Here is a 22,843-nt window from a genome sequence, read left to right as displayed (position 1 = left end):
CGAAGCCCTGCCTCCGGGCTCCGCCTTCTCAGGTCTCTTGCTGACCGCCTGCCTGCCTTGGCCACACGCCATGATCCAGCGTTTCTCTGGCTGGGCCTCTGGGAGGAGTGGGCTGGCAGCTTGGCCATGCGCTTCCCCCCCCACCCCCCCACTCAGCCATCGTCTGCTCTTCCCAACCAGAACGTCCTCACCCGACTTGACTCATTTGCTCACCAGCTCCTCATCTGGGGAGAAGGCTCCCGCGAGAGCCTCTGCCCACCCGCCCTCCACTGGCTGTCCAGGGCTTCTGCTTCTTCCATTGCTTCAAAGATGCATAGTGTGCACCGACCCCCTTGGCTGTGTCTTGAGTTGGCAAAAGAAGGCGACGCCACCTGGGGGGGCCGGGGGGGGCGGTCGTGGTTCTTGCCGAGAGGCGACGTGATGGGACGGGTGCGGCAGGGAGGCCTCAGGCGCCGAGGGGCTGTGGCGATAGGAGGTGGAGGTTGCGGCCGGCAAGCAGGGGCACCTGCTCCTGGCCGCGGCTCGAAATGTCAGACTGAAGTGGGTGGAGAATCCCCACAGGCCAACACGGCCCCCAACCATTTCCGGGGCTGGGATGCTAAACTCCGCTCTGTGGTCGTCTTCCGGGCCCCCGAGTGTTAGCCGTGCAGTGCAAACGGCGGCCCCTTTTCCCGACTTCCCCAGCAAGCAGCGGCACACCCTCGGCCTTTCTGCGTGGCCGGGAAGTCGCCCCGTGGCCATCTGGGAACGAGGGGTGTCCCGAGGCCTCCCATCGCAAGGGGGGAGCCGGCGTGTGGCCCACTTCAGACTTCTCTAGTCATAACCATCCGTTTCCTGGATGCGAGAGAGGCTTTCTGTGTGGGGTCGAGATACGGCAAGCATTCTGGGATACACTCCAGGCCCACCAGCTGGGGAGGGCAAGATGCAGACATGCCCCTGCAGGCCTCTCGGTCGACGCGTGTGTCACGTCCAAGTGCCTTGTAGCAAGAGTGCGTGAGCAGAAGGGAGCCTTTCTGCCCTCCGGGGTGCTTGTGCCCAGTCAAACATTTGGGGGAAGCACTCTCAAGGCCCCCCACCCCACCCAACGCACGGTATGGTAGAGAGGCGGACGAGTGTCCCGTGTCCCGTTGTTTCCTAGGGGTGTGCCATATTTCAGGTGCCCTTGGGGGATTCCCACCAGAGAGCCAGGCTTGGGGACATGCTCTAGGGGGTACATTCCCTCAGGGGAGGGGCTAGCCAGGCCCCCGCCCCGAGCCTCACCCTTGCCCTGGGGGGACTGGAGCTGCAGCCGTCTGGGCTTTGCCTGGACCCTCCTCCGCACTCGGCCAATTCTCGCTCTGCTCTCCGAGCTCCACTGGCTGATGCAGCCAGCTGCCTGGCAAGCCCAGAATGCCGCCCTCTGCACACTTCTTCCCGGGAGGAAGCCCCATTGGCCACCGCGGGGCTTGCTTTGGAGTGACGGCGGGCGAGGCGGTGGGCTGTGCTGCCTGGATGCGGTCTCTGTCTTCCGCCTGCCTGTCTGGCTCGATCCACCGCTCTCCTCTTACACCAATACTCTCACGCCTGAAACGGTCCTGGGAAGCCCGCATCGCAAACCCAGCCGTGTGTGAAATGGAAGCCAGCGAGTTAGTCTGGGCCCCTCAGCCCCAACCAAGGCCCAGATCCAGTTCCAGTCACGCCGCGCTGGGGGAGACTCATGGGGCTGGAGGTCTCAGCCGCGCCCATGAAGCCAGTGGGGTCTGGCTGGGCACTGCCTCGGTGGGCTGGAGCCAGGCCCACGGGCAGTGCCGTGAGAAACACCCCCCAGGCCATGGCGGGCCAACACAGGGGCAGAGATGCTGCTGAACTGGGCCCTGCAGACACCACGGGGGGGGGCTCTGGGGGCGCCAGGGGTTGGAACCGACTTGCCTTGGCCCACACAGCCGGAGTCTGTGGCCCCAGCGGCCCCTTGGCCCCACTGCAGCCCAGCAGCCGCTGGGTGGTTCCACAGTCCAGGGCTCAAGAGGGCTGCGGCAGCGTCACTGTCCGGAGGGAGCCTCCGTGCTCAGGCGAGGGTGGCACGTGGCAAGGACCAGCAAGCATGCGTCTCCCCAGGAAAGGCCCCTGGCCAGAGCTTGCATGGTGAAGGCCGCTGGGCCCGGCCAAGCATGCCCTGCATCTCCGCCCCAGCAGAAGGGCTGCTAGCCTAGACTTTGCATGCCTTGGCACCTGCCCGCCCAGCGGCCACCAGCTTGGGCCAGTCATGCATGTCCTCCACAAGAGCCCCGGAACAAGAGGTGGGCGGGGGGGGCCCTGCATGGCGGCCGGGCGGCTGCTCCGTCGTCCTCCTCGTCGCCACCTCAGCATTGCCTCCCTTGGGTTGGGGCCGTCTCCAGGCCACGGCTGGAGGAGGGGGGGGGCTCTGGCCACGCAGGGAGGTGGAGCGTGCCCCGCTTGTGGGCCGCTGCTAGGGGCTTCCCCAGGGAGGGAGGCAGGCCTGAGCACCACGTCTCTGATGGGCATCCAGAGCAAAGGGCAGCCGGTGGGGGGGCGGGAGTATCAGGCCAGCGACCGTGATGGGAGGATTCCTCTGGCGGAATTTCCCTGCTGGGTGGCTTTTTCACCTCCTAACGGCTCTGCTCCCAGGCTGAGGAGGTGACTGGGACGCTCTGGATCCACCCTGAGGTTTTGGCATTTGGAGTCGGTGGGTGGGAGGGAGGCAGCCCCTTTCCCTGTCCTGCCTCCCAAAGGGCTTCTCCCCCAGACCTCGAATGGCTCCAGCCACAGAAGAGCCCCTCTGACCCCTGCTGCTCACTAGGCAGGGAGACCCCTCTCAAAGAGAGGACTCCCTTCTGTTTACTGGAGGAGGACTACTGGCCCTATCCATCCCCAACACAGCCTCCCTTCAGTGGCTAGGACCCCGGAGTCAGAGGCGTATCTAGGGAAAATAGCGCCAAGGGCAAGCACTGAAATTGCGCCCCCTGGCCAGACATCTGACACCCATCTTTCAGATAACTTTACCATCATATCAGCTAAAAAATACAAGTCAAGTTCGTTAATCTTTTAATATTTCAAAAACTATTTAGCAGTGGACGTAGCCAGACCAAAAAATGCTGGAAAACTACAAATTTCAGTATGTGGGGGCTCATGAAATACCCAATACTATGTGGAGGTGTACTTGGAAAACTAATGTCTAATTCTCTACTATGCATTGTAGCATCACTATTACATAAGTTTTAAAAATAAATGGAGAATTTGGCTTTTCCCAGATACTCTGAAAATAATTAAAGGATATGCAGAGTAAACTGTGTCACTGCTTGGAATATATTGTAGTATTTCAGAAAGACACATTTAACTCACTTCTCACAAGAAGCAAAGTAAGAGCAAATGAATACAATCCTAGCTCATAAGGTTCCGCTCATTATTCACAAGCCCTTATTCTCTGTACATAGTGCCAAACTGAATATGTGTACAGTGACATATTATATTAATAAAAAAAACACCTGTAGCCCCTCCGGGGGCTTCCTAAAGGCTGTGGGGTGGGTCTGCAAAGGTTCCCGCTCCCCTCAATGGCCTCTAGGGCTTTGCAGGGACCATTTGAGCATGTGCGGTGGCCATTTTAAATATATATATAGTCCAAAATGGCAGCTGAAAACAAAATGCCTGCCGTGCATGCTCAAATGGCCTCTGTGAGGCCTGGGCCTCACAGAGGCCATTTCAGCATGCACAGTGGCCATTTTGTTTTTGGTGGCCATTTTTAAAAAAAAATATATTAAATTTTTTAAAATGGTGCCCCCCTTCAAGTGGCGCCCGGGGCATGTGCCCTGTCTGCCCTACCCTAGATATGCCCCTGCCCGGTGTGGACCTGATGTTTCCTTGTGGACCCCTTGAGGGACAGGCAGGCGGCCATCTTCTTCCCTTTAAACTGCTTGGAGACCTTCCCCCTTGAATAGCGGGAGATGCACAGTAGTAGTCAGGGGCGCAGGGCTGCTACTTGCCCTGGGCTTCCTCCTGCCCTCCCGGCAGCCCTGTGGTGGGGCAGGAGGCGGCTGCCCTCCGCTGCAGTCTCAGGAACCAAGAGACAGAGTGACCTTGCGAGGCTGGAGGGGTTCCTGGAGGACCTTTTCCAGGAGCAGGTGGCCGAGGAGGGCCTTGGCCTTCTCCCTCCGGCCACCCAGCTTGCCTTCCACAGGCCCCCTCCCCCCAGGTGCCTCCTTTTGCTGGTGGTCATCCTGCGGGAAGCTGAGCAAGGTCTCTCCCACACCCCAATCTCTCATGCACTCAGCTGCCTGCCCACAAGCACGTGTTTGTCTGTCAGCCGGATCAGGGCCTGCACACACTGCAGCCTGGGGAGCTGGACACCCGCCTGTGGCCGCCCCAGAGCTGGTGGACACACCCTGCCTTGGCAGGCCCAGGCAGGCACCCCGAACCAGGAGGCTGGTGACGGCCCCCTCTGCTGGGCTGCTGGCCGTGCCCACCTGCAAGCCTCTCTCTTCCTCACGGCTGTGCAGTTTTGCAGTTGATGCTGTTCAAACATGAGCGGAAACTTGGGAGAGAATGAGAGGGTTCAGAAACTGCACAGGGCACCTGACGTGGCCAGAAAGGGAGGAGCACCTTCCACGATGCTTAGCAGCCGAGAGGTTTGGGGACGGAAGCTTGACAGGGCTCCCTTTCTCCTTCTTTGTCTTTTCAGAGTGAAAGAATTGAAAAAGGCCAAGGAACTTGAAGAGCGAGGCGGCAGCATCCCGTAGCAATGTGACGTTGCTTTTCAGACTGTTTTCATTTTCTGTTTTTAGCAGAAACATGCAACAACAATTACAAAAATGATTTAATTATTTTTAAAAAAAAAACTGACTGCAGCACCAAGAGTATCAGCTGCAGGATTTTAACGGTAATGTTTAGTCATTACATTTGCACTTTCATGGACAACTTTTAATTTGTTCAGCAAGACATCTCGGAACTCAAATCTTTGGTTGGATCATGGGGGGGGAAAGTGACACCCGAAAGGAGTTTTCATGAGTTGCTTTGTTCCTCTCCAAAAAAGCAACGATCCTTGTCATATAGGGCTGTATTACAAAAGCAAAACAAAAATACCAACGTGTGGAACTGTACAAATCTTATACCAAAAACGCAAAAACCCCGCCACTACCCAAGAATGCTCTTCTTCTTCTTCTTGCACCTGTGAATCATCTCCAAGACCTGGAAGCGTCAGGATTCTCCGCGGAAAGGTGCTGGTCCCTTTCCACCGCGCGGGCAGGGGGAGGCCTTCCCTCCTCCATCTCCTTTGCACGCCTGTCTTTCTGTTCTTCATCGGAATCTCTACAACCCACTTTCATGGAACTTTTGAGATCGGCTGGTTTTCAACACATCCCGTGGGAGTTTTTCCAGAAAGCTGTCAGTGTTTCTAAGGCAAACGGGTATTTGCGGTGGGGAGGGGCGGGCGGGGAGGGGAGAGAGAAGGGGTGAGCAGCTCACGCAAAAAGTTCCTTTTTTTGGTGTCTTTCTTTTCTCTCTCTCTCTCTCTCTCTCTCTCTCTCTCGAGCCTTCAAGTCTATCAACTGCCATAATGCACTTCTCATGTTTGGCACTTTATTTTCTGGCCTTACTTCACACAAGATTTTTACTTATTTACTTAACAATGATTTGTAAAGCATTTTAGTAACCTGCAGACCTCTTGTTCGATTGAAGAGTCATGTCATGCATATAAGCTGACTGGACATTTAGACCACCGATTTGGGGGTGGGGAGCGGCGTTGTGCTGCTTCCCGGCCAGTAAATTTCTTGTTTTGGCTATTTCATCAAAAAAATAAAAATGAAAATCTAGGCAGTTTCTGTATATAGAGAGAAGGTAGAAATGGAAATGAGAAATAAATATTTGAAAGGGAATATATTGATTAATTGCTAAGTATTTTATTCACAAAGGGTTAATAACTTGGCGAGAGAAATGTGCGTATTTGTATAGTTTTGTCTGAATGAAGGCGCAGAGTGTGGATGTTTGTACATATTGTATATATTAAAGCAGACGTGCATGAACTCCAGGAAAAAAAGAAATGAAAAAGCAAAGCATTAGTGGCTACGGTCTGTAAAATGAAACAAAAAAAAACTTTATTTCACTATAAGAAACTTTATTTTAAATGTTCTTTAGAAGAACATTTTGCTAAAGCATGACTAAACTGCAGAAACAAAAAGAGCTAATGTATTTAGACTTAGGAAAAAAAGGCAAAGTAACATTACTTTTTAAAAAAAGAGATGTTTACATTTGATTTTGGCTACCAGGAATTTGTTTAAATTGATTTTAACCTTCTTGGTTATCTTTTTAAATTTTTGATTTAGTTTCTCCTTTTCTGCCAATGGTGCCAAGTAAAGTGAATGCTAATATTGCTTAAGAAAAAATTAAGTTATTTTGCAAAGCAGATAATCATAAGAATACAAAATTGTATCTAGCGTAACACCATACACTCACTCCAATAAAGAACACTTAGAATGAACATTAACTTTAAAAAAAAACAAAATAAAAAGAAATAGTATGACAGTAGAAAAATACGTTTCACATGTTCATGTTTCCTGCTGGAAGTCAGACAATGTACTAAAAATTGCACAAAAATTTTTAAAAAAAGAAAAAAAATTAAAAGATGCAAACAGGTTTTGTAGGGGTGTCATGGTATATTGCTATTTCCACATAGAGAGGAGCCAAAGAAATCTGTTTTAAATGAGCCGTTTCAATAGGGAAGCGAATGTGAAGGGGGGGCAGCAGCGCTGGAGGCCCCCCTGCCTCTTGCCAGGCCAGGAGTCAGGGGGGCCTCTTGGGCTTTGGACTGGGTCCCGCCTGCCCCCCCCCCCGGCCCCCCGTGGCTCTTGCTCAATGCCAGCTGAAACGCTCCAGGTGGGTCGGTGGGTCGTCCATTTCTAGAGATGTTTGGTGCAGGGCCTGTGGCTGTGCTTGAGGAGCATCCAGGTCCAGGAAATGTCCAGTCTTGCTCAGAGGCTTGTTGTGAAGCCTAAAAATACTCACAATTCTGTGAAGCTTTTAAACTGGTGTCTTTAAAAGAAGGTTTAAACACACGGCGGGGGGGGGTGTGTGGCCAAAACCAAAGCCACAGACCACCAAGAAGGGAGGGAGGGAGGGAGGACAGACAGACCCAGCCCGCCGGGATCCCTGCTCTTGGTGCCTTTTCTCTCGTTCGAAGTGTCTCTCTCTTTGCAAGTCCTCCTCCCTGTCACTGCCAAGACTGTGTTGGGCTGCCGCTTGTGCTCAGCACGCTCTGCCGTGGGGCTGAGGGGCTGCAGCCAGGAGAAAGACGGGGGTGCGGGTGGGGGTGGGATAAGCCAGGGAAGGAGGAGGCCGCAGAGGCCGTCTTCTCGTTCCTCCCTCGGAAGCTGAAAGGGCCGCCCTCTGGCTTGGCCTGGCATGCTCAGTCTCCAGACTGGCATTGTGAAAAAGATGTGCTTTTTCTCTCCTCCTCCTCCTCCTCCTCCTCGTGTCCTCAGTGTTGCTCCCCCTGCCCACCTGACCAGAGCCGTGACCCCAGAGGAACACTTTGCTGCCATTTCTGTTTTGTCTCAAGGGGGTTCCGAGATCTGGGGGGGTTTTGCCATTAACCCTTCCCGATCCACAGGCTGGGTGGTGCGTCACCCAACGGGCAGCCTGGCCCTCAAGGTGCTGTGCAAGGCAGGCTGAGGGTCACGGCCACCCTCCCTCCCCCAGTCCTGCAGAGAGCCCCGGGGGAGTGGGGGGGGCCTCGTTGCTGGAACTACCTGTGTGCTTATGGAAGTTTGACACGTGTGCCGTGATGCCTTCCTGAATCAGGGCCATCACTTCTGGACATATCAGTGGCCTCTGGCACGATCCATTCAGACATGCTCCCCAGAGAGCGCCCCGCCCCGCCCCGCCCCGCCCCGGTGTCCTTGCTTGCCCTTACCTGAATTGGAGGACTCGGTTAGGAACGGGGCGGGGGGCCAAAGGGGGCGTCTTTCCTGGATAGCTGAGCTCCCCCCACCCTGGGCCAGGGAACAAGATCCTGTTGCGTCTCCCCCAATCTGGAATTGCTCCTTTGTGTGACATCCCATGTGTGAAGGAAATAAGAAATATAACATGAACCCCCTCTGCGGCTGCACGCGTCATGGCAGTTCCACACAGTAGTTGGCGCCCAAACAGAGGGGAGGGGGGGGTCTCCAGGACTTGCATGTCAAACTAGTATCGATGTCTCTTTTGTAAGTTTTATTTTTGTAACTGCATGAAAAGCATCACTGAATCAATGGATCTGTTGAAGAACTCAGCTGCTGGAACCATGCAAAATGTTTGAATGGCCCTTAAAATATGGAAAATGTTTTCTGAATGCTTTCTATTCTTTCTGCTGTAAATTAAAAATGAAGAAAATTTCCCCATTGGAAGCCTGTGCTTTTTGCATCGTCTGAAGGGGTGGAGGGGAGCGGAGATCCAAGGCACTGTGTACATCCCTTGCAGCCACAGAGGCACCCTACCGGGGACCCGCAGATGTGCTCAGGACCTCAACGCCCATCATCCTTAGCCAATGAAGGGATGCAGATGGTGAGAGTTGTAGTCCAACAACATCTGGGGAACCAAGGCTGAGAGGCCCTGCCTTACAGGGTGGAACAATCAGGCCGATTTCAGCGCAAAAGAAGTCAGGGCCACTCAGTGATTTCCGTGCAAAAGGAGCCAGGCCCTGAGCCCGCAGCCTAAGACAGTACAGCACATCCAGGCACTGAGTCTCCGTGGTGGGGTGGGATGGGAAAAGCAGGCGTGGGTGGCCTTGGCCAGGGCTTGGGATGTCAGAGCGAAGGCGTTCCTCGCTCTCCCTGATGCTCCAGATCAAGGCCTGAGTCGCCTCTCTGGGTGCAACTTATGTGAGGTGGAGAAGAGGCATTTGTTGCACAAATGAGCCACGATGCGCCATCTGCCTTATGAGGCTAGGGAGGCCAGAGCTGGCCTGAGCCTCCCTTTCCGGGGAGGCTGGAAATGCCTCCCCTGTTTCTGCAGGCCCATCGGCCCGTCCGATGCCAGCCTCAAATGCCAGGCCCTGGCTGTGCCCAAGCAGGTGCCTGCTGCTGGGTCAAATGTACGGGGCGGGGGGGGACACAACCCCTGAGATCAGAGCTTCCTGCTGCTCCGCGAGGCCCTCCTCCCGGCGTCCCTTTCAGTGGGGTGGTTTCTGTGGCTGCGGCATCGGAGGCGCTTCGCCCCCATTCAGATCCCCAGCAACCCGGCACTGCAGAGCCCATGAGCCACTGCTGCTGCTGCCGCCGCCGCCACCAGCAGCAGTGACGAGACTCTTTTATGACAAGGGGACCGGAGGGGGCGGGCAGGCGGGCAGGAAGGAGAGCTGCCTTCGCTTGCTGCCCTGGTGGCACCGCCATGCTCACCAGGCAAGGGCATCCCGGCGGCTGCCTCTCTGCCTCCAAGGGCCGCCGCCACCAACCCTGGAGTGGGGCGCAGGCCCACCTGCAAAGGGCCTGGAGGGAGGGAGGCCGGAGGCCGGCCGGCCCCCCATCTGGGCTTGCAGCCCTTCCCTGGAAGCAAGGAGCCAAGGCTGGGCGAGCAACCCAGAGGAAGCTCCCAGGGGCCCAGCACATCCATCCGAGGCCCTGCTTGGCTTCACGGGCGGAATTCCACAGCGGGGGCCCCGCACAACGGCCACTCGGGCCAGCCTGCTTGCGGGGTCTGTGGACTCGCCAGCCGTCGGTGGGCTTCAAGGCCTCGAGCAGCGAGCCCAGCGGCCGGACTCCGGTGAGGCGATGCAGGCCTCTGTCTACCCAAAGGGGGACCCCCCCCATCGCTGCCGCTGCTGCCCCTCCAGAGAGAGACCCTCCCGGCAGCCCACAGAGCTGCCCTGAAAGGATCCTGGTGGAAACAGCCAGGCCCGCAAAGAGAAAAGCCTGGGGCCGGGCAGCAGAGGCACAGCAGGTGCGCTGCCGGAAAACGCCCCCAAAGAGCAGCCCTGGGCTTCTTGCTGGCTGGACCTCCCGTGCCCGCAGCAAGTTCCCCAGCCTGGGCACCACCCCCAGGAAGGCCCTGGCCTTCGTGCCCACCCACCCACAGCCCTCCTCAGATGGGGGTGGGTCACGGAGCAGAGCCCCCGCTGAAGCCTGCATCGCGAAGACAGCCGGGCCCCCGCTTCATCTCCCACTCCTCCTGGGCCTGCCACAGTCATGGGGCCCCACGCACCGGCCGCCCCCGGCACCCAGCTCTGCCCCAACCACCCCGCTCCGAGAGTCCGGGTCAAGAGAGAGTCAACAGCACTGGCAGGTGTACCTGCATGCCTAGGGCCGGGGGAGGCGGCCGCCCAGCAGGATGGCCCCGAGACACCACCGCCACGTGACACGTCCCGCTCCCCCCGAATCGGGCAGGCTGCTCCATCGCAGCGACACGGACCCAACAAGGCGTGTCCGTCTGTCAAACAGAGACGGAAGTCCGAGGGAGGAAAAGCTGACGAGCGAGACAGGATCCCAGCTCACGGACCCTGATCTTCTGATGCCACCCAGCAATCGAGAGAGGAAGCAACTCCACCGACTTCAGCGCCAGGATTACTGCCGTGTTCAAGATTAAGATGTGCCAGGCAAGCCAAGGAAAACGTCAAACAACCCAGAAGCCAAAGTCCGGGCAAACACTGCACTTGGGCAACCAAAGTTACGAGACAGTTGCCTAGCCATATTGGGGGGGGGGGGGGGCTCAAGGCTGCATTCTTGTGCTCAGGTTGTCTGCAGAACCCGCGAGGGTTTCACCTCAGGAGGCCAAGGGCAAGCGGGGTTGTGCCAGCAGCAGCAGCACCACCACACTGGTCTGCCCCACAAGCTCCTGCCTGAGCACATCTGGCTAGCTGTAGCCAGGCTGCTGGCCAGCAGGTCCACACACACACCCTCCCCTGCCAGTAAAATGCAGAAGGAGACACTGACACCTGCCCAGCCCTGGCAGAGCCACGAGTGGCACCCACAGAGGGGAGCGCAAAGATGCGCCTGCCATGCACCGCCCCCGCCCCCCCCCAGCACGTCAGGGAACTCTGGAGAATACACAGAGGCCCTCTTGGCCGCAGCTGGGTCTCACGTGCCAGGGAGGGCCCAGAGCCCTTTGGCCGCTAGCTCTGAGTGGCGGGAGAAGACTCAGAAACAGCTGTGACAGAGCCAGACAGAGCCTGCCTGTTCAGGGACAGGCTACCTGAAATGCAGGAGTGCTATTTCGGGGGGGGGGGGCTTCTTAGCAAGATTTAAAAAACTCACCCACCCACCCCCGGGATACATTCATGGTTGAATTGAATGCAAAAGCAGTGTGTAGGCAGAACAAGGATGGCGAGATGGCTCCTTCAGGCCGTACATGAAGGGCTCCTGGGACAGGAGCTCAGTGAGAATCCGAGTCCCAGCCTTGGAGAAGCTGCTGCCAGTCAGGGTAGACAATACTGAGCCAGATGGTCTGACTCAGTATAAGGCAGCTTCCTGTGATTGGACTCCACCTTCTTGACCCGTATTGGGTTACCCCAAAAAAGAATGCGCAGAAGGCCTAACCCAGCCCTCGGAACTCCCTGAGACTGCGAGAGATTGGAGCCTGTGCTAAATCAATGGCTCTCCACTGCCCCAGAGTCCTTTGCACGGAGGAAGTCCAGCACATCTGGGCTAGGCCGCTTCATGGGAGCCCCCCCAATTGCAGCCTGAGAGGAAGCCCCTCTGGGGGGAAAAGCAAATGAAACCAGGCCTGTCCGGGAGGGGGCAAAGTCCATTTCTGAAGATTACACCAGCAGAGAAGTGCAAGAAATGTCACCCAGGCAACATAATATTGTATGAAAGTGCTTGCAAAAGGGAAGTAAACAGACACTTTGAAACGTGTAGGATTTCAACTTCAGACATTACTCGCTTTATTGAATAATGGCTATATATGATTCACTATTTGAATCACAGCAACTTTGAATCCAAGATAAAATTTCTACTTCTTTGGGGCACGACGTTCTGGAATCATTGATCTGAGTACTGAGTGAGTGTTTTAAAAAAAACTGTTGCTAATATCAGTGCAAAGAGGCTTCTATTCAGCATTTCTTCTAAACGATCCAGAAGAAGAGCTTTTCAGCGAGCACAGCCAGGCCAGGCATCCAAAGTAGCGCATTCATCTCATTTCAGTGGCGGGGTGGTGCATGCCAAGTTTGGACTCTGTAGGTCCTTGGGAAGTCTGTCTTTATTTCGCAAAAACAAATCCGCCCACAAACTCTCCAAAATGCATCCCAGATCCCTACACCGCCCTGAGCCATTTCGGAAGGGCGGTATACAAAACAAACAAACAAATAAAAATAAATAAAATACACGCAGCTAACGAGGGTGTAAGCGGGGGGGGGGGGCGCTAGAGGAGTATCTCCTGCGGCCTTCCAGGCCAGCCTACCTGCAGGCGAAAAGCGCTCCAAGGAAGAAAACGCGGCGCTGGTTCTCGCCCAGTCCTCCCACCGAGCTGCCTGTTTTCGTGCTGCGAGTTGCGGGGTGGTGGGCTTCTGGGGGGGGAGGGAGGGAGGCACACGACGAGGGAGGAATGGCCAAGCTGCCGCCACTTAGCTGCCCTCTTCTCTTCCAGCCGCAGGACGGACCTGTGGAACTCCAGGGGACTTGCTCCTGGGCGGCCGGGCGGCAGGCCACCCCCTCCCTTCCCCCGCCCCCAGCCCGGCTGCGCCCGGAGCCGGGACTCGGGGGCGAGGCGAGGCGGCTGCTTGGGGAACCGCAGCCTGCCAACGGGGAGCGGCCTCTGTCCTTGTGGACCGCCCGGGCTCGCCCAGGGGGGAGGCGCAGGCACCGGGAGGGGCGAAGCGGCGGCGGCGGCGGCCCCTCTGCGCGAGCCCTGCCTGCCCGCGGCTGCCGCCAGCGCCGAGCCCTTCCTCCCTTCCCCGCCGGCCCCCGCCTCCCAGGGTGGGGCTTGCCGGGGCCGCCCCGCCCCGCCCGCGCCGCGCCCGCAAAAAGCCCCCGCCGCAGCAGGATCGCGCCGCGCAGTTTCCGCTCGGCCTCGCGTGGAGCTCCGCCGCCGCCAGCATGTGAGTCGGGGGCTGCCCCTTCCCTGCGCTCCTCTCCGGGCGCGCCCCGCTGCAGGGCGCCGGTTGCGCTCCGGGCTCCGGCTCCAGTGCCCGGCGGCGGAGCTGCTGCTGCTGCTGCTGCTGCTGCTGCTTTCGCTTCCTGCCGCCTGGCTGCCCGGCCGGCCTCGGGCCCCGCCGAGCGGGCGAGTGAGCCGCTGTGGCCCCGCAGGGCGCGGCGTGGGGTGACGGCGCCGCCGGCGGGACCTGGAGCCCCGCTGGGGCGCCTGGGCCTGTGCAGAGCGCCGCCGGCCTCTCGCCCCCTCCGCGTCCCTGGGGGCTGCTTCTTCCTCGCAGCAGGTGCGGGGGGAGCGGCTCCTGCTCGGGGCTGCGGGTCGGGGCGGCAGCCGCGCGCTCCCCACCCCACCCCACCGCCCAGAGGCGGAGGCGGCAGCCCGTGGGGGTGCCGCTGGGTCTGGAGTGGCGCCGCCCCCGCTGCTGCCTGTGGGTCGGGGCCCTCCAAGCGAGGGGGGCGGAGGCTGCCCCGGAGGCGGCGGCTGGCGAGGCCCTTCCTCTTCCCCAGGCAGGCAGCAGCTGCGAATGAGTAACGGTGTGCTCTGTTTATTTCTCTCTGGACTGGGCGGGCGGGACACCGGAGGCTCGCCCAGCTGCTGCTGGACTACAACTCCCATCAGCCCTGAGCATGTTGTAGCTTGTGCTGATGGGAGCTGTAGTCTGTCTGGCAACAGCCCCCCCACCCCACCCCGCCTCGAGGGTCCTTAGCTGAGGTCTCCCTCCTGCCCAGATCGACACCAGGCTGCCTCTTTCTTGCACCGGGGATTTCCTGCGCCCAGGACCCTGAGTCTGGGGCCTCCTTTGCTCCGCTGGTGCTGGAGGCTCGTCCCAGCAGGAAATGGGGCTCCCTGCAAGGCCTGCAGCTCTCTCTAGCACTTTCTGTTCTTCCTCCCCGGTGAACAGTGCAAAAACCCCGCCCTCCTGTCTCACACCTGGCCCGCCTGCTGTCCCTCCTGGCTCTCTGGGGCCTTCCCATGGGGGGTCTGGTGTACCTGGCACTTCTCCCCGCGCCACCTTTGGCAGGCCGGTGACCTGGGACTTTCGCCTGGGGGCAAGGATCAGCTTGCTTCCTCTTTCCTTAACAAGGGAGCCTTGGGCCAGGGGGGTGGGTGGGTGTGGAGTCCCCCTGTGTGTGTCGCTTCCAGCACACCCGGAGCAGTGGGTGGGTGAGCAAGCAGGACTTGTCCGTTTTGGATTTTGTGCTCTTAAAAAAGCAAAACGCCACAGAGAGGCTGGAAACCATGGCTGTGTACAGGGAATCATTTGGATTTGTGCGTGGGGCTGCCCTGAGAGATGGTTTGGAAACTCCCGTTTGTGCGAAATCCAGCCGCTAGAATACTAACCAGCACTGGCCGGCCTCAAGACAGCTTCGCGGGCTCCTAGTCAATTTCAAGGGGCTGGTTTTTGTGTGTGTTTAAAGCCCTGCCTGGCTGGGACCCTTCAGGGGCTCCCTACTGCAACCTTCTTGGAGACCCTTTAGGCGCGGTTGACATGCATTGTGGGGACACTTGAGCCGTGGACTGCTCTGAGGATGCAAACTGAGATGCTGGTATCGGACTCCGTAGAAGTGATCTGGGATGAGACACTCCGGGGGGGGGGCTGTTGACCTCCTTCCCGGCAGCTCTTGTGCTCAGCAGGAAGAGGGCAATTGTGCTGCGTGGAGGAGGAGGAGAAACCTGGATGCTGCTGGGCCGTGGGTGAAGCCGTGTCTGTGCCAGGTGTGCACCCCTTGCAGAACTGGCACGGGTGTGACTTTGGCACAGGGGGCATGCCTGGGTGTTTGGTGTACAGAAAGTTGTGGCTGTGACGCAGCCCCTGAGCAAACTGGGCTCCGAGTACTAGCGCCTTGCTCTGGGTACCTGGGCCACGAAAACATCCTGCCTTTGTTCTCTTGCTGGGTGGCTCCCTCAGCACATGGCTTTTTTCCAGTAGAGAATGAAGCCGTTTCCCCTTGTGGGATCTCCTGGCATTGAACAACTTTTGCTGTGGTGGATTTAAGGTAGCTAGTAAAAAAGAATCGATGGCTTGCAAGCCAGGCAATAGCACAGAATCACAGTTATTTAAATGGGCTTCAGTGGCAGTGAGAAACCGGAGCAGTAGCCCAAATCTCCCTGCTCAAAATGCCAGCCGGTGCTTCAACCGCTCGCATTGCAGAAGGTGTCTCTGGGTTGTGTCTGAGGCTGCCACTGATCTCGCGGGCAGGATCCTTGTAGGGATGCTGGGATCTTAGGTGCGATATCGGCAGCCTCGGCACAGATGTTGTTGCGACCAAGAGGGTTGGGCACTCTTCAGCCAGAGAAGATTGATCTGGTATATCTTGTGTGTATATACACAAAAATGCAATATTGATCTTGTATATATTGGTTCATACTGAGACTCTAAACTGAAAAGCAGGATTTAAATATTTTAATTTTAAATCTCTCTACTCCTAAGCCTGGAGTTAAGTTGATAATGGAGTGGAGGACACATCACTGCAATGGCTTTCTCTCTCATCCTGTCCTAGCAAATATCTGTAACGTAACCTTGGCTATAGGTCAGGGCTCCCCAGCCTGACGCTGTCCCTGTGAAGTCTCACCACCCCACTGATATGCAGGAGGGCAGTCCACCACCACCTCCCCACTGCCACCCCTTGGAGCCTCTCTTCACCCCGATGAATTTCCTCTCCTCCCTGGTAGTATGTGGAGTTTTGGTGTGGGGTGGTCCTGCACACTGAGAGCTTTGAGAATGCTGAAGTAAACAGCAAAGAATTGTTTTTAATCAAGGGAACAATTAAAAATATATTTAAACTGGGTGAATCAAGACTACATGGATTTAAAATACATCTTAAAAGCATGAAGGGTTTATTTAAGCCCATCCTGATCCTACCAAAACCTGGTCCCTATCTCCTTTCTGCATCTCCCATAACTTTCTCTCTCTCACACACACACATACTTACTCTCTCTCTCTCTCTCTCTCTCTCTCTCTCTCTCTCTCTCTCTCTCTCTCTCTCTCACACACACACACACACACACACACACACACACACACACACACACACACACCCCTGGTGACCCAAGCCTCAAAATTATTAGTATTTCTTGTTTGCACAGTCAAACAGGTGTTGTTGACTGGTTTGTTTTATCCAGACATCGAGTTCTTCCCAAGGACCTGCGATGCCAGAATTGTGTTATAAATATTGTTGTTATAGGTATCGCCGCAAAATGTCGGCTGTTCGCAGTAAAGTTGTTTTTTGTAGTTGGTTGATGGTGATTTCTGTGGCCCCGATGGTGTTGAGGTGCTCTTCAAGATGTTTTGGAATTGCACCTAGGGTGCCAGTTACTGCTGGGATTATTTTGGTGGTCTTCTGCCACAGGCTTTCAATTTCAATTTGTAGATCTTTCTATTATTATTTTTGTTTACACAGTCAGACAGGTGTTATTGACTGGTTTGTTTTTTCTAGACATCGAGTCCTTCCCAAGGACCTGGGATGGCTGAATTTTATTATCAGTATTGTTCCTGTTATTACTATAGATACCGTCACTTTTTAAATTATTATTACTATTATTATTATTATCATTATTATGGCCCTGAGAGATCTGCTGCAGCTCATGTCCTGGAGCTCTTCTCCCCGCAGAGCCCTCCCAGACCTGTGAGCCTGTCCGGACCCTCTGTTTATGCCCCACCGCTCAGAATGTTGAGCTAGGCCTGGCCGGTAGCCAATGCTGTTGCCTTTCACACTGGCCCAACCTCCGCTGGCAGAACTTCCTCTGCTGGGGTTGGACAAGACCTTTCCACTGTGGTGGGGCTCTTCTCCTGGATGGCTCAGGATTCCACCACCAAGGCCCCTCCAAACGACAGCCCGTAAGCAGACCAAGGTGGAGCCAGCCAAGTCAACAGACCCTTCACTGGTTGCAATGGAACAGTCTCGGTGCCCACGGAGGTCCTCTCTTAATGCAACCAGACACCAGCAATTCTGAGTGAACCAATCTAAGGCCATTGTGCCTGGAGGTGATGGGAGTTGTAGTCCAACATCCTCTGGGGTCCCAAGGTTAGAGACCCCCTACTTCAGGGTGTACATCTTGTTCAAATTTCTGTTCACTTTGGGTTGCCCTAATGCGTCCGGGCAATCTAGGCTTTGTCAGGTTCCAGCCTGGCTTTGCTAGATACCACTCCAGAAATAACCATGTTGGCTCTCTTGCCGCTGCAGGTCAACCAGTGGTCCAGCTGGAGCTGCCCCTGGCAGCAACCGCCGCCTGCAGCAGACTCAGCACCAAGTCGATGAGGTGAGTGTGGCCGCCTCCTTCCATTGAGCCCGTCCGTAGAAGCTGGGAAGTCTTGGCTCTGTCTCCTCTCCAGTGTGTGCACAAATGCTCCTTGGCCTTCTCTTCCCAGTTGCCTTGTTCCGGGGAGCTGCAACAAGGTGGCCCCAGAGGCCACTGGCTGTGCCTTCGGGGGAGATCTGTGCCTTGGCCAAGAGTGCCTAACCCTGCAAGGCGGTCCAGGTGTGCTGTCCCCGCAGATGATCCCTCGGACTTTGCTGGACTGGCTGATCGCCCGCCCAGACAATTGCTGGCTGCATCTGGCAGTGTGGAGCGACGGGGGCCGGGAAGTGTCACCCCCCCCCCAAAAAAAACCCCATAGTGCACCACACGAGTGTGCAGTGCATTGTGGGGATTCCACCGATGCCAGCCAAGAGCTCCGCAGGCTGCAAGCAGCCAGGGCTGACAGACGAACCAGAAAACGGGGCTAAGGGGGTGCTTGCTCTCTCTCAACTTCATTTTGGAGGTGGGCTCTGGAGGCGGGTTTGCCAGGCGGCTCTCGGTGATTCTCATGTGCAGGCAAAACTGGGCTGGGCTTCCTTAACCCAGTTTTGACTGTGCATGAGAACAGCCTCCTTATATTATTCCACTTACAAGATCCTGAAAACGCTTCGCATGGTGATAAAAAGGTTGCCTTGTTTGGGATGTTGGACACTAAGCTTATAATCTAAGAAAGCTGGATGGGCGAGAGATGGCTGGCTCCGAGTTCAAGTGCAAGCGGCTGACCCTTTCTGCATCTCGCTCCATGATGTGCGCTGACCGCTGACAAGCCTCAGAGCAGAGTGACTGGGTGATCCAGGCTGAAGATTTAAGCCCGGCTGACTGGGGTTCTTGCTATCTTGAAGAAATTCCAAAAGCTCTCTCAGCCATCCAGAGATCCCATTAACTTTGTGCCCTGTGAAAATGTGCTGGTTTTGTTTTGTGAGTCTGTTTTTGGGTGTGTGGAAGAACCCATGTTTATCCCCTTTGGGTTATCTGATGTTTCTCAGGTGGTGGACATCATGAGAGTCAATGTGGACAAGGTTTTGGAAAGAGATCAGAAGCTGTCTGAGCTGGACGATCGGGCTGATGCTTTGCAAGCCGGGGCAGCTCAGTTTGAGACCAGCGCTGCCAAGCTGAAGAGAAAATATTGGTGGAAGAACTGCAAGGTAGTCGATGGCGCATCTTTCGGCCTGTGTGAGCTACACAGAAAGGAGGGTGGTGGTGGTATATTTAGAAGCTGGTTCTTTTATATCCGTGGGAACCCACTTAACACGTGCTTAGTTGACTACCTCCATCGAGGACCTTGGCAAACTATCAAGAAATGTTTCTGCCAGATCTTCAGACTCAAACTTTCAGGAATTCTTTCGTCGCTGGTATGCCCATGCTGAAAGTTCCGGAGTGACCAGGGTCTGGGAGGAACCTCTTGGTGTGGGGAAGTTGAGACCTGTCCTCTGCCCCAGACTGCAACCTTGCTCACTTCTTCCCCTAGAAAAATCCAGTGGAGCCCATTCATTCCCATCTGGACATCGCCATCTTCACAATAAAGAAACATGTACAGGGAGAAAGATTACTCTGTTTCACTCTGTGTTAACTGATGCCAGAATTTCTCAGGAGGAGGCAATGGTCAACCTCTCCTGTATTATACTAAGAAAACCACAAGGCTCTGTGGGCGCCAGGAGTCGAAATTGACTTGATGGCACACTTTACTTTACTGCATACAAGGATTTAAAGGTCTCATTCATGGGCGCATGTGTGCTCTCATTTCCTAGACAATGCCCCTTGTTGGTGTCGTCTTCTTTTTTTAAGAGGAGAAAAGAATCCAAGACACAAATCGTGAAACTTTAGTGCTGTGTATCTTGGGCCATTTGGGCATCAGAAAAAGCAGTGTTTGAGATTGTAAAAGTGTGCTTTAAAAAAGATCCGATTCCATAGTAAAATGCAGCTTCTGAATTCTTGCTGGACTTCTCGGCATACCTGAACCCCAGTTGGGGCCATAGGTTAATCTTTGCGAATTCTGGAGGCCTCCTAGATTGGCGTAACTGTTTTTTCTGTGTCTTCCCCAGATGTGGGCCATATTGATAGCGGTTGTGGTCGTCCTCTTGATCATCATCATTGGTGAGTGATGGTTGGGCATGAAACAACATAATGGAAACCCACACAAACACACACACACACACCGCCCTCTCTCTCCCTCTCCTTCATAGCGTCTTAAGGCTGCAAAGGGCCTGGAGAGAGACTCAGCAAAGCTGGGCTTCAGCTGCTATGGACACAAATCAAGAGTTGTGTTGCAGTCCTAAAACCCTTGGTTAGCCCATGGGAATAAATATCTTTACTGGGACCAGCCAAAGAGAACTGCAGCCAGCTTGAGGAGCAGAGCCTGTCAGTTTCTCCCGAACACCTCCTCCTTCCTTCTGCATCTAGTACAACACTTAAAATTAACATCCAGGTTTGCTGGATACAAAGAAATGTTGCGCTTCACCTTTCAGTGAATGTGTGTGCTTTGATTAGTGCTGCCTGGAGGCAGAACAGAGAAACTGCGAGATCCTACATTTTCTAAAAGGAGGGGGTGGGCTGTCATTATTGTGTGTGTGTTGCACAAGGTGAGGAGGCTGGTCTCCCCGATGGTCCAAGGTGACCCCACCTCCCTGCTCGCCCCACCTGGCAGGTGCTGTACCTGGAAACCTGACAGACACAACTGGGGGAGATTAACATTGTCTCCCTCATCCAGCCAGGTCTCTGTGATACTCACCTGGTCAGCATCCTCACCAAGGAAAGCTACCCGGACAGCCGTAGATTTTGCACCTGCAGACCTGGGGTTCAGTAGCACAAGCTCCAGGCAAGCTGGGCTGTTGTGGTCATTGCTGGAGTTCTCTTGGGTGGAAGGGGAGGTCCGCAAGGTGTGATGGCTTTGGCATGGCCAGCCCGCCTTGCCCTCCCCTCCAGATCGCCCTCTGCCAAAGACATCCTCGACCGGAAGGGCCCCTCCCAAGGGACATGCCCTCCCAGACACCTCTTGTAATAGCAACGCCTCCACAATAGTGATAAAACTCCCTTGCAAGATCAGAGGCAAGTGTGGCCAAAAACACCACTAAAGGTCTGGCAGATCCTCCAGCAGCCCCCTGCCCACAGAAAGGGCAAGGGAGGAAGCTCTCCCCCCACCCACAATGCAAACCAGGCCTAGTTTTTCAAAGCTGCAGAACGTATGATTCTCCTTGATGGCAAATTTTATAAATTTCCCCCACCATCTCTTTCTTCTTTTTTAAAATATAGTTTGGAGTGTGTCCTCGTGAGTTGCTGGAAGAAACCCTGAACTTGATGAAGCTGTTTCAACAACAACAACAACAACAAACAACCCCAAAAAACTTCAGTCTCCTACATCTAACCTGCAGTAATGCCCAGCTTTCCAAATGTTGTTTTGGATAGAAGTGTTCGTGCCTTTATTTAAGTGATGCACTCCGATTTGTAGATGCAGTTGAGGTTGCTAAGATCTGTGTGAACTAGAAAGAGAACATTTGAAAAACCTCAGAATTTCATGATCTGGAGTGTTTTGAAACTTCTGCTTTCTGGGTGCATTTTAATGGATCCCGAGTGCCTTGCTTCTAGCCCACTTCCCTCGTGACCTGTTGCAGGGATGGGAGTCAGTGCTCTTATTTGTGCCTTCCTGGGAGAAACGTCCTCCCACAACGATGCCATATATTAACAGTTGTTGCCTTTGTTAGATTGTGCCTTCAGATTGATTTGGGGGAAATTGGCCATTGTGGGCAAGATCACACTGAACGTTTTGTACCTCACACTGAACGCTTTTTAATGACTCTGTGGTGAAGTTGTATATGCTGCTGAGCACTTAAAAAATAACCACAGCCACTTATTGCTTGAGGCATTTGCTCTAAAACTGCCCTACAGGGGTGCCTTAAATTACTTGGATCAGCACAAGCCCCACAAAGTTGTGTTTGTCTTCTGTGATTCTGGATGCATTTGATTCAAAAAGCATCTGGGCTTTTCTGGCAAAACGAGCCCTGCAAGAAAGATTTTCCTTGGCATATCATTGGGAGTAGTAGTAAATTTATTACGGTCCTTAGACCAAATCATTAGGATGTTATAGACATGAGCTCAAGAGTGCTTGTTGGTCCCCAAAAGCATGCTTGGGTTGTCCAGATACCCTGCCACACCAGTTTTAAGAAGCCTTGGTGGCCGAAGGTGGCTGCCTCTTCTCCCTACTTCAGAAGGTAAAATACCTCGGCATTCCGGCAGTTCTTACATGCTGACGGGCCTTGCTGTTTCTTCCCCCACACCTCCTTTATTTGGTTTTTGGTTTTTTGCACCATCTCAAGTATTCTTTTTCTTGCTCCCTCAGCTTAGGGACATGCTATGCGGGTTTAAATGGTTTCAAGAAAGCTGGCCAAATTTTTCTTGTACTCTTAGGATATCTCCCCTATTCATAATGTGGTGGAAATCACTAGAAAATCCGATTGGTAAGGCGAGGTGGTAAAAGTGAATGAAGAACATTTCAAAAGGGCGTGCAGGGGTCCATCAGTGGACAGGCTCTTTTACTAGGTTTTCCTTCACATTTGTGTCTTTGCGGTATCTTTATTGGTATAACTCGCCCGACTTGATTGTAGAAACACTTTTGTTTCTGTGGTTCCTGAGAATGTTTGTTTACTGACTTAACAATATCTAAAGTTTTGGTCTTTGTTGATAACAAAACAACTGTCAGTAGGATGATTGTGCAAAGCATTACTTTGCCACTTGGCTAAATGTAAAAAAGCTTTAACCAAACCTGTTTCTAGCCCCACCCCACCCCGTTGCTTTTGTCAGTATTGTCACTAGCACCGCGCTTTCATGACTGGTCCCCTGGTTGTGTTTGCAAGGGGTAACTTTTCACACCCTGGGACAGCTAATAAATAAAAGTGGCTTCTGAAAGGTCTCCCTCCTCCTTGCTGGCGTCTTGGGCGGGGGGTGTGCAGTGGTGGCCTCTCAAAGGGGAGTCTCCCCCTTGTGGGGGGGGGGGGGGAATCTGAGGATGGTGGGCTGGAGGGAAGCGTCTTGGACCTCCCCTTCAAAGGTCAACCCCCCTCCTCCAAGAAAGACCCCCTGGGGTTTCCAAGGGTGCTGCTTCTGGGTGGGGCAGTCTGGCCTGGGGTGGGGGGGTATCCTATCCCATCCGGAGTCTCCCCCACCCCCAGCAGCAAGCACACATCATGTGTTGCAGTGGGGGGGTGCTCCAGCAGGGGCTCTGCTATTAGCTCTGGGTGATGGGGGGGAGCTTCTCCCTAGCCAGCCCCTCTTGGGGGGCGGGTATCTTTGTGATTTGACTACAAAGTCAAACTACTTTAAGTCAAGCCACAAATGCTGCAGGACTACAGCTCTCATCATCCCCTGCCAAACGGGCGAACGACTCTCTCATGGCACGGGGTGATGGGCGTTGTAGTCCAGCAGCATCCGGAAAGGCGAGAGCCCGCCTGCCCGGGGTGGACGGGGTGGACTCGACTCTCGGGCATGCGCGGCAGCGAGGGGGGCCTGG

General features: G+C 54.9%; 2 protein-coding genes across 14 annotated transcripts in view; both read left to right on the top strand.

The window, feature by feature from the left end:
• Positions 1-8,363, top strand: part of CAMTA1 (calmodulin binding transcription activator 1) — a 687,465-nt gene extending 679,102 nt beyond the window's left edge. For all 13 annotated transcript variants that reach the window (XM_053280669.1, XM_053280668.1, XM_053280666.1 and 10 more), the window contains one exon: positions 4,673-8,363. In XM_053280669.1, the coding sequence (XP_053136644.1) occupies positions 4,673-4,677 (5 nt within the window). In that variant the 3' untranslated portion in view covers positions 4,678-8,363. The remainder of the gene's footprint in view (positions 1-4,672) is intronic.
• A 1,924-nt stretch (positions 8,364-10,287) lies between these two features.
• VAMP3 (vesicle associated membrane protein 3) lies at positions 10,288-22,242 on the top strand. Its single transcript, XM_053281328.1, has 6 exons — positions 10,288-10,528; positions 12,541-12,991; positions 17,229-17,304; positions 18,330-18,488; positions 19,386-19,437; positions 20,593-22,242. The coding sequence occupies exons 1-6, from the start codon at positions 10,288-10,290 to the stop codon at positions 20,610-20,612; spliced, it is 999 nt and encodes a 332-aa protein (XP_053137303.1). The 3' UTR covers positions 20,613-22,242.
• The last annotated feature ends 601 nt before the right edge of the window (positions 22,243-22,843 follow it).

This window comes from Hemicordylus capensis, chromosome 16, assembly GCF_027244095.1.
Source record: "Hemicordylus capensis ecotype Gifberg chromosome 16, rHemCap1.1.pri, whole genome shotgun sequence".
Lineage (NCBI taxonomy): Eukaryota > Metazoa > Chordata > Lepidosauria > Squamata > Cordylidae > Hemicordylus > Hemicordylus capensis.
Note: the sequence above shows the minus strand (reverse complement) of the source record. Positions and strands in the feature narration are given on the sequence as shown.

What these genes read in the sequence shown, in the direction of transcription:
- VAMP3 (XM_053281328.1), top strand. Translation starts at nt 10,288, where the DNA reads ATGGCCCCGAGACACCACCGCCACGTGACACGTCCCGCTCCCCCCGAA. An exon ending in AGCTCCGCCGCCGCCAGCAT is followed by an intron (nt 12,992 to 17,228) that starts GTGAGTCGGGGG and finishes TTGCCGCTGCAG; the next exon opens with GTCAACCAGTGGTCCAGCTG. An exon ending in CTCAGCACCAAGTCGATGAG is followed by an intron (nt 17,305 to 18,329) that starts GTGAGTGTGGCC and finishes GATGTTTCTCAG; the next exon opens with GTGGTGGACATCATGAGAGT.